The sequence below is a fragment of the Myotis lucifugus genome, unplaced genomic scaffold (genome assembly GCF_000147115.1).
Source record: "Myotis lucifugus unplaced genomic scaffold, Myoluc2.0 scaffold_4544, whole genome shotgun sequence".
In the NCBI taxonomy this organism is placed as follows: domain Eukaryota; kingdom Metazoa; phylum Chordata; class Mammalia; order Chiroptera; family Vespertilionidae; genus Myotis; species Myotis lucifugus.
The window spans coordinates 1-11,746 of NW_005875592.1; the positions used below are offsets into that span (position 1 = coordinate 1).

The following is an 11,746-nucleotide window of genomic DNA, read 5'->3' on the forward strand; positions in this document are numbered from 1 at the left end:
TTAATACTTTTTTTAAAAATTGATTTCAGAGAGAAAAGTTTTAGGGAGAGAGAGGTTGAAACATCAATGATGAGAATGATTGATTGGCTGCCTCCTGCTCGCCCCCTACTGGGGATCGAGCCTGCAACCCAGCACAGGCCCTTAACAGGAATTGAACCTGGGACTCTTCAGTCCGTAGGCCGATGCTCTATCCACTGAGCCAAACCAGTTAGGGCTTCTTCACAACTCTTAAATATCACCATCCCTTGCCCTAGCTGGTTTGGCTCAGTGGATAGAGCGCCGGCCTGCGGACTGAAGGGTCCTGGGTTCGATTCAGGTTAAGGGCACATGCCTGGGTTGCGGGCTTGATCACCAGTGGGGGGCATGCAGGAGGCAGCAAATCAATGATTCTCCCTCATCATTGATGTTTCTATCTCTCTCTCCCTTCCTCTCTGAAATCAATGAAAAAAATATATAAAATATCACCATCCCTTGAACACCATACCCACAATAGCCATCTCCCAATCAATCCATCATAACAATCTGTTTATTTCCTTTAGAACTTAAGCTGAATCTGTAATTTTGTTGTTTACTGCCTGCCCCTTCCAAACAGACAATAAATTCTATTAGCACAAGTTTATCCCTAGCACCTGGAACAATTTCTGGCAAAGTCAGTAGCTCAATAAATACCTGCTGAACCATGAACGCATGCATGCTCCGCCACCAAAAATTGCTCAACATGAAGATTATTATCCTCTCTCTCTCTCAATCTTTGTCTTTCCTGCTGCCAATTTCATAAGTCTCCTATCTCTCAACTCATTAAGTAAGGGAGAGTCAGGATACGCATCTAATGAAGTCTGACTCATTCACATTAGGTTTTCAACATCTAAATGCCAGGTACCTAAGATGTAACCCAGCAAAACCCCCAATAGTTCCTGAAATGATCAGAAATCTTTGGCTTCCAAATGAAACATAGTGGACATGACTGAATTTTTCATGGGCAGCACCACGAAACTTGCACTCACTGTCAGTCAAGATTAAAAACAAACATTGTAAGGCACCCAGGCAGGGGATGGCTTCCACCTGGTGGATTCACATTTTAGCACGCAGGGCCTTCTTTCTGGCCATGTTTTCCTAAAACTGTTGTACAAGGTGCAGAACAAGACTGTGATGTTCTCACTCCCCTCCTCTGTTCTCAAACTCCTTGATAGCAATGCCTTGTAAAGGTACTAGACGCATTAAGAAAGGACATTTAGTAATAGACCATACCTTCGCCAGCAGCGTTTTCCCACAGCCAGGAGGACCGGCGAGGAGGACTCCGGCCGGAGTCACCAATCCGAGAGCTTGGAACTGATCTGGGTTCCGTACTGGTGCCTGGAAGTAGAACCGCAGTGATCCGTTACAAGCGTCATTTTATACTGCGTGTCACATGCTCTCCGGAGGCCCACTGTCAGCACTGATCACAAGGCCCGAAGGGACGAACAGTGCCGGGGACCAAGTGCTTACCTGCTCCAGGCATGAGGTATACGGTGGGAAACAAAAAAGTCCCTGCTCTGAGGAATCCATACTTAAAATGTAAGTTCTGAAAACATTTTGAACATAAAAGTTTCTAAAAAAATATCTAAATTTCCAGGCTATAAGAATTGTAGGCAATGTCCTCCTTTAAGAAACCAAAAGCAGCAGTGCTCTACATAGTCAAAAGCCAGAACCACCTGTTCGCTGTAACCTCCATGCATTTTCTCTCTCAATAGTTACACATCTCTGCAGAGATCACACTTCATTCATGAACCCCGAAATGATCAGCAGCGTGAAAAAGAGTAAAGGAAAATCCTAAGTTTCATGGGCATAAAACTGCTGTGGCCCTCGTGAGCCTGACTAAGTTCAGAAAGTCTTTCCCAACAATTTGGTCTTGGTTGGAACCTAAACTTTCATTTTTACTTACTCTCACAGAATTCATGCACAACCAACAGAGTAAGTCTAAAAAAGATCTCAGAAAAATGAAAAACCATCATTGGGGCTTCATGTTACTACCACAGAACATGTACAACCTAGTATACATGTGTGGTCATGTACCCATCAAACGTGCCAGCGGCATTTAGCCACAGACACACCTACCAATATCGCCATGGTGAGCTCCTCTCGAATGTCTTCCAGGGCACCAACATCTGCCCATGTCACGTTGGGGACTGTGACAAAGCCTTCCCTTTTGGCAGAGGGCTGGACTGAGGACAGAGCGACAATGAAGTCATTCATCTCAATGCACAGTCCTTGCAGCTGCTCCTCCGAGAGGGGATCCTGGTTTCTTAGCAACCTCAGCAGGCTCTGCAATTCATCCTTAGCGGGAGCGATTGGGAGAAGAAAAGAAGAATCACCAAGTTTGTCGAAACATTACTTTTTGTACTTTTAAAAATTATTTCTGTAATATTTCTGCAAGCTACAGTAAACTTCTAAGCATTTTAATAATCATCTCCACTGACACAAGAAGTTAACTTTATTCTAAATAGATAATTTAATTGGGCAAGGAAAGGAACACCAATTATACTCAAATACAGAAGAATGATTTTTGCATCCTATACGATGGCTAGCTACAGCAAATATAAGCAGTTGGCATAGATTCATTTCAATAACCATGTTATTTCCATTTTTCATTTATAAATATTTAAGAGCAGCTGAATTTTGGTGAAATTAAAACAAAGTTACTCTGATGGCAGCAAAATTTCAGTCTTGAACTTCAAAGGCAGATTTCTTGCCTTGTGAAGAAAATGAAAGGACAAATATAAAGAGTAACTCTGAATAATTCAATTTATAAAATCCTAACCTATATGCAACATTATAAAAGGGATACAGTTATATTTTTAACAGATAAAATTGTGGTTCCAAATGAGTAAGACAAAAATAATTTGAAAAACCAAAGACCTACTAGTAGGTCTAAGTTCCTGCTCTGGAAAGTAGAGGGAGCAGGGCCTTAGGCAAGTCACACTCTCTTAACCTTAGTTTCTCTGATTATAAAAAGAGGAAAGTAATGATATTTACTTGGCAAAGTTACATGGATCAAATTATATAATACGGAGACACCCCCTGTGCAAACCTTCAAGTGCTGTAAAAATGTTATTTTGAGGTTTCGTGATTTACAAAACTCAAAATTTTAACAGTGACCTAGACTGATCAATGCCCCTCTCACATTCATAGGACTGTCATCCAGAACCACCTGCAGCTAGAGATAAAGTATGGTTGTGCCAGCACTTCCTAGTCCGCCTAACCAAAAGGTAACGAGGAAGTAGAACTGAGTGCCCAATGCTCTAAGAGGAGTCAGCACACTTCCATGAAGGGCTAGAGAGCACACGTCTCTGCTGCAGGACTCCTGTGCAGAGTCTGCTGTGAAAGGTGAGAGTGGAAATAGACACCATGTAAATAAATGACCACAGCTGGGTCCCAATAACAATGTTCATTTACAAAAACAGCTGGTAGGCTGAAGGCCCATAGTTTGCCAACCCCTGCTCCAGAATGTCATAATCATTATTGTAAAATGAATTTATTCAGGATAAACAAAAAAACACACCAACCAACCAACTTGTAATTTTGAAATTACAGACATTCTGGGCATAACTTATAATTATTCTAAAGATAAAACGCCAAGACAACAGAAAATCATAAACCTCAATGACGACGACGCTTGCTGGTAAGGTCACACAAATGAAGAACATTTGAAGGGCAGTTTAGGTACCTGTCTGGAAAGCACCTGTGTTGTGTAAGTGGGCTCAGTTCCCATCCTTTCTCCCTGGCCTCCTTCACATGGAAAACCTTCCGTCTCAGGCTCTTTCTTCTGTGCATCCTGCAGCCGCATTAAGACCCTGCTGACTGCACACATGGCTGCCTCCCGGCAGAGTGCCATCAGATCTGCACCAACAAAGCCGGGCGTGAGGTGTGCTAAGTGACGAAAATGGAACGTTTCCGGAAGTCTTAGTTTTCTGCACAGCGTTTGAAGTATTCTGTAGAAAAGACGGAGGGAAAATTCAGATTCCTAACCTACTAGTAAAAACAAGTCACTGAATATATTTACTTGAAATACAGTATTTCAAAATATTTCTTTACTAGATTTCTACTCCTAAAGAGAGCCCCCTGAGGTATTGTTAGTCATTCGGCGGACATGTCTTTGCTCTGCTGACATTCAACACCAATGACTAGGAAGGGCTGGTCTATAACAAAACCCAGGTTTCAACTCTCTGGCAGCCATTTCTTTCTTTTTCCTGGAACCTCTGGTCTTAGGCAGGTTAGTGCAACAGGTTAAGGTATGGTACTCAGATTGCACCCCCATGTGGACCAGTGAACACTGCTCTATTCCATACTCTAGACACTGCCCTAAGCTGACCAGCCAAAGTAAAAATGCAAGCCACTGTTAATAGTGGACAAATGAGTATATAGGTATGTAAGTCCATTATTACTGCTGAAAAAAGTCTGAAACAATTACCCTACTGATGAGCAAATTATTTTCTTAAAGCATTCATTTAATGTGGGCTTCTTTCCTTTCCAAATCAATTTAACTGGAGAGAGAGAGAGGGAGGGAGGGAGGGAGGAAGACAAGGCAACATGCTTCTCACCCCTCCATTTCAAAGCATTCATTCAGATGACACAGTGGCACACTTGTTCATTCTCTAAGCATACCTTTCCCTGGATGCTTCATCGGGGATACCAAGGCATATTTCCTGGTCGAACCGTCCTGCGCGTCTCAAAGCAGGGTCTAACGAGTCTGGCCGATTAGTAGCTCCAATGACTAGGACCTGAGCTGTAGCAGCCACATTATTCAGATCTAATAAGAAGCAGACACAGGGTGAGTGGTGAACAAGATACTTGACAATGAGGACAATAATGCTTACACAAGTCATTTAAGTGGTTAGAGAGAAAGTATTACACATTTTGACAGCAATATATATATATATATAACTAACATTTACTAAATGCCTGATACGTGAGGAAATTAAATACAAATGGTCCTCAAGCAGCTCACAATCTATTGAGAAACATAAAGACAGATTTTGTGAGGCATAACAACAGGTATAAACAAAGCACCACAGCCCTAGCGGTTTGGCTCAGTGGATAGAGCATTGGACGGCGGACTGAAGGGTCCCAGGTTTGATTCTGGTCAAGGGCACGTGCCCAGGCTGCGTGCTCAATCCCCAGTTGGGGGCGTGTAGGAGGCAGCCGATCAATGATTCTCATCATTGATGTTTCTGTCTCTCTCTCCCTCTCTCTTCCTCTCTGAAATCAATAAAAATATATTTTTAAAAAAGGCACCACAGTGACATGATGGCTGAGGAATAATGGAGAGTGGATGGACGAGGTAACATTCCATGCTCGCAGGGCAGGATACCGATAAGCAGCGTTACGGTAATGAAATCCTACATGGGAGGAAAGGTGTGAGGGGAAGCACAAGGTGAGCAGTCCAACAACAGGGAGTCTGGGCAAGACCGAGGGGTACATGTCTCCAAATAGACCCACGGCATTAATCTGAGATGGGACACAATACAGTCTTCAGTTGCTCTGGCTTAATCCACCGCTAAATTTTTAGGCACACACAGAATACAGGGCCTAGTGTATCTTCCCTACGTATTATTTCTCTCAATTGATTTTTACCAATAAAAGCATATCCTTGGGTGAGGATTTAAAAAAAAAAAGAATATAATTGCACTGAAATGGTAACATTCCCAAGACATGTTTAAGATACAAATAGCAAATTACAGAACAATGTGTATGGTGCAATCACACTATTGTAAAAAGTGCAACAATATGTTAGTGTGTTTATACATTTGTGTAAGCTCATTAAAAATGACTGTAAGTTACACTCCAAAAAACTAAAATATTAATGATGTAATTTTTTATGGGGAAAAAAAAGATTTCTGTTTTTTACTCTGAGTTTTATTCTATTTGAATGTTTTATATCCTCACATATTACTTACACTATTAAAAACAAAGACAATTTATTCTCTCAAAGCGAATTCATCATTTGAAACTGACCATCCATGCAGGTTAGGAGCTGGGCTACAATTCTTCGTTCCATATCTTTTGAAGCAACTTCTCTTTTGGGGGTAATGGCATCAATTTCATCAATAAAAAGGATACAGGGAGCATTTGACTAGAAACAAGAATATCACAAAAGACAATCATAAATATATTTCCTGTACTGCAGCATAGTTAACTACACATTTTTAAAAATCTTCACATTCAAGTATCATTCACCAAAACAGTAACCCTAAAGAAGGCAGTCACAGTGCATGACTTATCTGACTTAAGAGAAGCAAGATGTTGCTGAAACCGGTTTGGCTCAGTGGATAGAGCGTCAGCCTGCGGACTGAAGGGTCCCGGGTTTGATTCCGGTCAAGGGCATGTACCTGGGTTGCGGGCACATCCCCAGTGGGGGGGTGTTCAGGAGGCAGCTGATCGATGTTTCTCTCTCATCGATGTTTCTAACTCTCTATCCCTCTCCCTTCCTCTCTGTAAAAAATCAATAAAATATATTAAAAAAAAGAGAGAAGCAAGATGCTTAAAAGAGACTCCATATAATAGAACACATTTAAAGTCTTCTCATCAATCCATGTTTTGTGATGATAAATCAACCACAATTCTTTTGCAAATTAGGCATGTTTGCTATGCTATGATATATAAATTACAAGTTTATAAGCGTTAAATAAAAAAACCTAAACTTATAAATGTTCTATGTGTTCCTGCCGATGTAAAAATATCTAAGCCTTTCCCTAGAATCTGCTATAAGTGCCATTTAAGAAGACTAAAAGCTTTATTTTTTATTTGTTTTTATGTGGTAAAATATCCATAAAATTACTATTGTAACCATTTTAAGGGCACAGTTTAATGGCATTGAATATGTTCATGCCCTGTGCAGCCATCCAAACATCTCCAGAACTTAGCATCCTCCCTCACGGAAACTGTGAGTGGCTGACTTTGAAGATGACACTGAATCAGGAAGGGTGGCCAAGCTCCCAGGCATCAGTGTGGAGAATGAGCATTTTAAAAAATATAAACTAGATAAGAGCTAAGGTAGAATAAGTTAGGATGTAATATAAGCAACCGACTACCTGGAGTAGTCAAACTGGTAGAGACAGAAGTAGAATGGCGGTTGTCAGGTGCTGGAAGGAGGGGGAAATGGGAGTTAGAGGGTTTAATGGGTAGAGCTTCAGTTTGGAAAGATGAAAACTTCTGAAGATGGAGGAGGGTGATGGTTACAGAGCAATATGAGTGTACTTCATGCCACAGAAGTGTACACTCCAAAATGTTTAAAATGGTAAGGTAAACATATCTACCCCAATAAAAACAAAGAGACAAATAGATAGGGATCAGTTAAAATAAAAACTTTAGATAAAAATATCTATATATATATAAGCTACAGCACAGCTCATTCTGAGTTACTCAGTGGGTGGGAGTGACACTGATTATGTTGAGTCAGACTCTGAGCCCGGCTAAGACTCAAAACCACACAATTTAAAAGAAAAGAGATTTGGGCCCTCACTAGCTGGCTCTCCTCCCAGCCCCCGATGACAGTGTTCACAGAGAAGCACTTAGACTACTGGACACGTGAGCCAGCTGCATGAGAAGTTCCAGAGACCACAGGTCGCAGACACCACATGGAAGGTTTTAGAAGAATCCTCTCATTCGATGCTTTCAACAACCCATGAGATGTGAGTAGTACTATTAACCCAGATAACTAGTAAGGAAGCTCAAGGTTAGGAAAGTTAAATATCTTGTCTGAGATTCCACAATTACTAAGGGGTGGCACAAGGATTGAACCTATGCTTCAGATCTGAAAGTACAGACAATTAACGAGGACACTGTATGGAAGAGAAAACTTTAACTGGACCCAAATGTCATCTTTCTCAGAAGTTCTTAAGCATACAAATTTAATGACATGAATTCCAACCAGGATAAAGTCCAAGCTGTAACTTCTCCCGTGACAGAACTTTCTTGTCACAGCTTCAATTATGCAAACACAGAAGAGTTTATGCTGGTATTTCTATGGTTGCTTTTATAATGCGATCATTCTAATGTTAAAATTTTTCACATTGCTTAAAAGGTGTTTGGCAATCCTGTATTGTGAAAAGTGAAAGTAAAATGATCACAAGGATAATCTCTTTTCAACATACACCAATTTATCTTTGGTTTCAGAATCAACAGATTATTTTATCCCATGGTCCGTATCAGTAAACCTACTTTAAATATTTAGCATTCATCATTTCTCAGCCTTTGGCTAAGATCAAGTGTAAATATTCTGCCATCATGAGTAGCAAAAATTATGTTTACCAAAAAAATGGCTAGTGAGCCCTAGATGGTTTCGCTCAGTGGATAGAGCATCAGCCTTCGGACTGAAGGGTCCCAGGTTTGATTCTGGTGGGCACATACCCGGGTTTCGGACTTGACTCCCAGTGGGGGGCGTGCAGGATGCAGCCATCAATGATTCTCTCTCATCATTGAAGTTTCTCTCTCTCTCTCTCCCTCCCCCTCTCCCTTCCTCTCTGAAATCAATAAAAATATATTTTTTTAAAAAAAGTGGCTAGTGAATGGGTAACAATTGGAGAAAACAGGGTTTTCAATGTAACCTTATACAATGTGACAACGTGACATTACTCATTAGCTGACTCACCACAGCTTGTTCAAACAGTTCTCTCAGCTTCTGTTCAGATTCTCCAGATACTCCAGACACAATCTCTGTAGCAGCTACTTTGAGAATTGGAAGGTCAAGTTCCTGTGCACAGATGTATAAAAGAATGATCAATTTTTTAATTTTTCACTTCCCTACTTTGTCTGTAGTCAGTCCCTCTCTCATAATGACATTTTTAAAATGACAAATTTCCTGAGAAATATCTTTTTGTGTTGGTCCAATAGAAAACTTTAAAATCTATGATTTTATTCAAACATAATGATAAGATAACTTGTTTTTACTTTACAGACGTCACTATAAAACTCTATTATCATCTCCTCTGAATAAAGGGTCTGGAATATCAAGAGAGATATTTTCCCCCACTTAGAACTGAACCAAAACAAATTTATCTTTTGAAGAGGAAATAGCAGGGGTGGTGACACAGTTGTCCCTCACACTCTACTAGCATTGCTCTCTCCTGAGTCCAGACGAGTAGCCATTTACTAGTCAGAGAGGGCAGGCTCTTTAAGCAGAGGAAGGGACACTACCACTTCCCACCCGACAGATGGTGACAAGCCTGCCTAAATTCACCGTGAAATTCCATTCCGCAATCACATTTTCTTTGCTCCAAACTCTTAACTTGGGTTTCAACAATCATACGGCATTCTGCACTTTTTGTGTCTCTCATTTATTACCATTGTAACTATGGAGACATTTACTTGCATGAATGACTGCGTAATGTCTGTCTCCCATATTAGACTGAAAAATTCCTTAAAGATAAAAGCTGGGTTTGTTGTACTTATCACTATATTTCAAATGTCTGGCACATAGCAGTCACATAATTGATTTATCCAACAAATGAATAAATGAAGCAAATCCATCAAATTCTCCTATATAAAGTCTCATAGAGCACTAATCTATTAGTGATCAGTATAGCACCCTGTGCTTAAAATTGAAGGTCTCATTTTGTATTTTACCATCTACTACAGTTTCTGAAAAATTTGATGGGACTAAAATAAGATTGCTAACTTTTCATTTTGCCAAGTATCTATTTTAGAAAAAATAGTATAAGACCGTTACTCTGAATAAATTTAGTTCTATAAAAAACAACACATCCTTAGTTTTCTTATTTCACTGCTCTTTAGAACCACTGGCTTAAAGAGAAAGAGAAGTAGCTAAAATGTAAAATATAAATGTGTTTTAAAAAAGAGGGGGTGTTGTTCACAGCTATATAATTTTGTTTCCCACCTAATCCTTGCCATATAAACAGCCAGATATAAATAATAGTATGGGGGGAGGGTGGGGCAGGTATGAGGGGGAGGGCCTCAAAGGGGTTAATGGGGGAGGGGGAAGGAGACATAATACTTTCAACAATAAAGACTTTTTTAAAAAAAATAGCATCTCACAAACAGCAGCATGAAAGAGATAAAAAAAATGAGCAATCAGTCCTCTTAAGAACATGCCAAGTCTGATTCAAGTTAACGAAAGAGTAAAAACAAACAACAACAAAAATAACAAAAGCCACCAAGTGTCAGCAAACCTCACCCCAGCAATTGCATGTGCAAGTAACGTCTTCCCGCAGCCTGGCGGTCCGTGAAGGAGAACTCCACGAGGGGGTGTGACGCCCAGGTGCTGGTACACCTCCGGGTGACGCATGTGTATGAGCATCTTGCAGACTTCCTAGCAGGGAGGAAACGGCAGAGATGTCTTTCCCAGGCCAAGGGAGAAAGAATCAACACGGAATGAAATGTCCTATTCTCTGGAGCAGCAAAATATAGGAGATTATATGCTTTGGATTTAGACCTGAGCTTGACTTCCAGCTCTGGTACCTACTGCATGACTTCAGCAATAACATGGCTGAGTTTCCATTTCCTAATGTCTACCTTGCAGATGTATTGAAAAATAACTAGCAGGGTCACTGAATAGAGTAGACACTAAAACATGAGCAGGAACCATTATTATTACCACTTTTAAATAACAGCACTTACAAAGCATGTGGCTTATGGACAATACGATTAAAGTGGTGACGAAGTTGAAGCTATTGTGGTGCTTTTATCCCTCAATACCCTGCAGGGTACACGTTAGGTTTGCTCGTCTCCCCTTCCCAGACTCCTTTCCTACACCCAGTTCCTATTAGGAACAAAGAAGTGGACTTGATTTGCATAACTGATTAGCAATACCCACTGGAAGTAAAATTCTGAATCTGAATAACCTTTAGTGTCACGTCATTGCCTCCCACATCTTCAAACTTCACGCTGGAGGTCTGGAAGTCTAGCCCCCTGGCTTGAGCTGGTAAACGAAAAGGGAGGAAGTGAAAAGATTAGTGATTCAGCAGTAACTCAGAATTATATTTATTTATTTATTTATTTATTTATTTTTTTTTTTTAAAGCTGTGGTTTTGTGTTTTTTGTTTAATTTATCTTTATTGTTTTGTTTTGGTTTTTTTTAATATATTTTATTGATTTTTTACAGAGAGGAAGGGAGAGAGATAGAGAGTTAGAAACATCGATGAGAGAGAAACATCGATCAGCTGCCTCCTGCACATCTCCTACTGGGGATGTGCCCGCAACCCAGGCACATGCCCTTGACCGGAATCGAACCCGGGACCTTTCGGTCCGCAGGCCGACGCTCTATCCACTGAGCCAAACCGGTTTTGGCTCAGAATTATATTTAATAATTGTCAAGTAAACAAAGATCCATTAGCTATTGACACATTTCCTAGTAAATGTCTCTGCACCTGGAAGGTTCCCCCAAGCAAATCAGCCTGGAGGAGTGATGACTCCCCCAAAGCAAACATGGCCACCACCACCCACAAGACCTGCGTCGCACCTTTCTTTTGCAGGACGGCTTCTATTTCTCCATCTACTTCCTGAAGATCTTCTTTCTTCCTTTTGCTTCCTCTGCTCTTTAACCTGCCTTTCCTTTTCTTGTTACTCTCCAGAAGAGACGACTCTTTGGAATCCTGGATGATTAAAGCAAAGAGATTTGGAAAAGATCCATTACTAATTCAAAAGGAGCAAGATTTTGGCAAAACAAAAGGCTTGGTTCTTGGAAACCACTTAGAGATGCCCTGTCCAAGAGAAATACAATGCAGGCCACATAGGTAAATTTATATATTCTAGA

The 11,746-nt window shown here is 40.5% G+C and overlaps 1 protein-coding gene across 1 annotated transcript; it reads right to left on the bottom strand.

Moving 5' to 3' along the window:
• Positions 1-1,248: 1,248 nt before the first annotated feature.
• On the bottom strand, positions 1,249-11,625 carry LOC102428475 (nuclear valosin-containing protein-like; the record flags this gene model as incomplete). The annotated part of the gene is made up of 9 exons (XM_014450871.1): positions 1,249-1,353; positions 2,095-2,313; positions 3,704-3,968; positions 4,642-4,786; positions 5,992-6,109; positions 8,627-8,728; positions 10,169-10,303; positions 10,836-10,912; positions 11,453-11,625. Coding segments are annotated over 9 exons (1,339 nt in total), but the record flags the coding sequence as incomplete, so codon positions are not given.
• Positions 11,626-11,746: the final 121 nt, after the last annotated feature.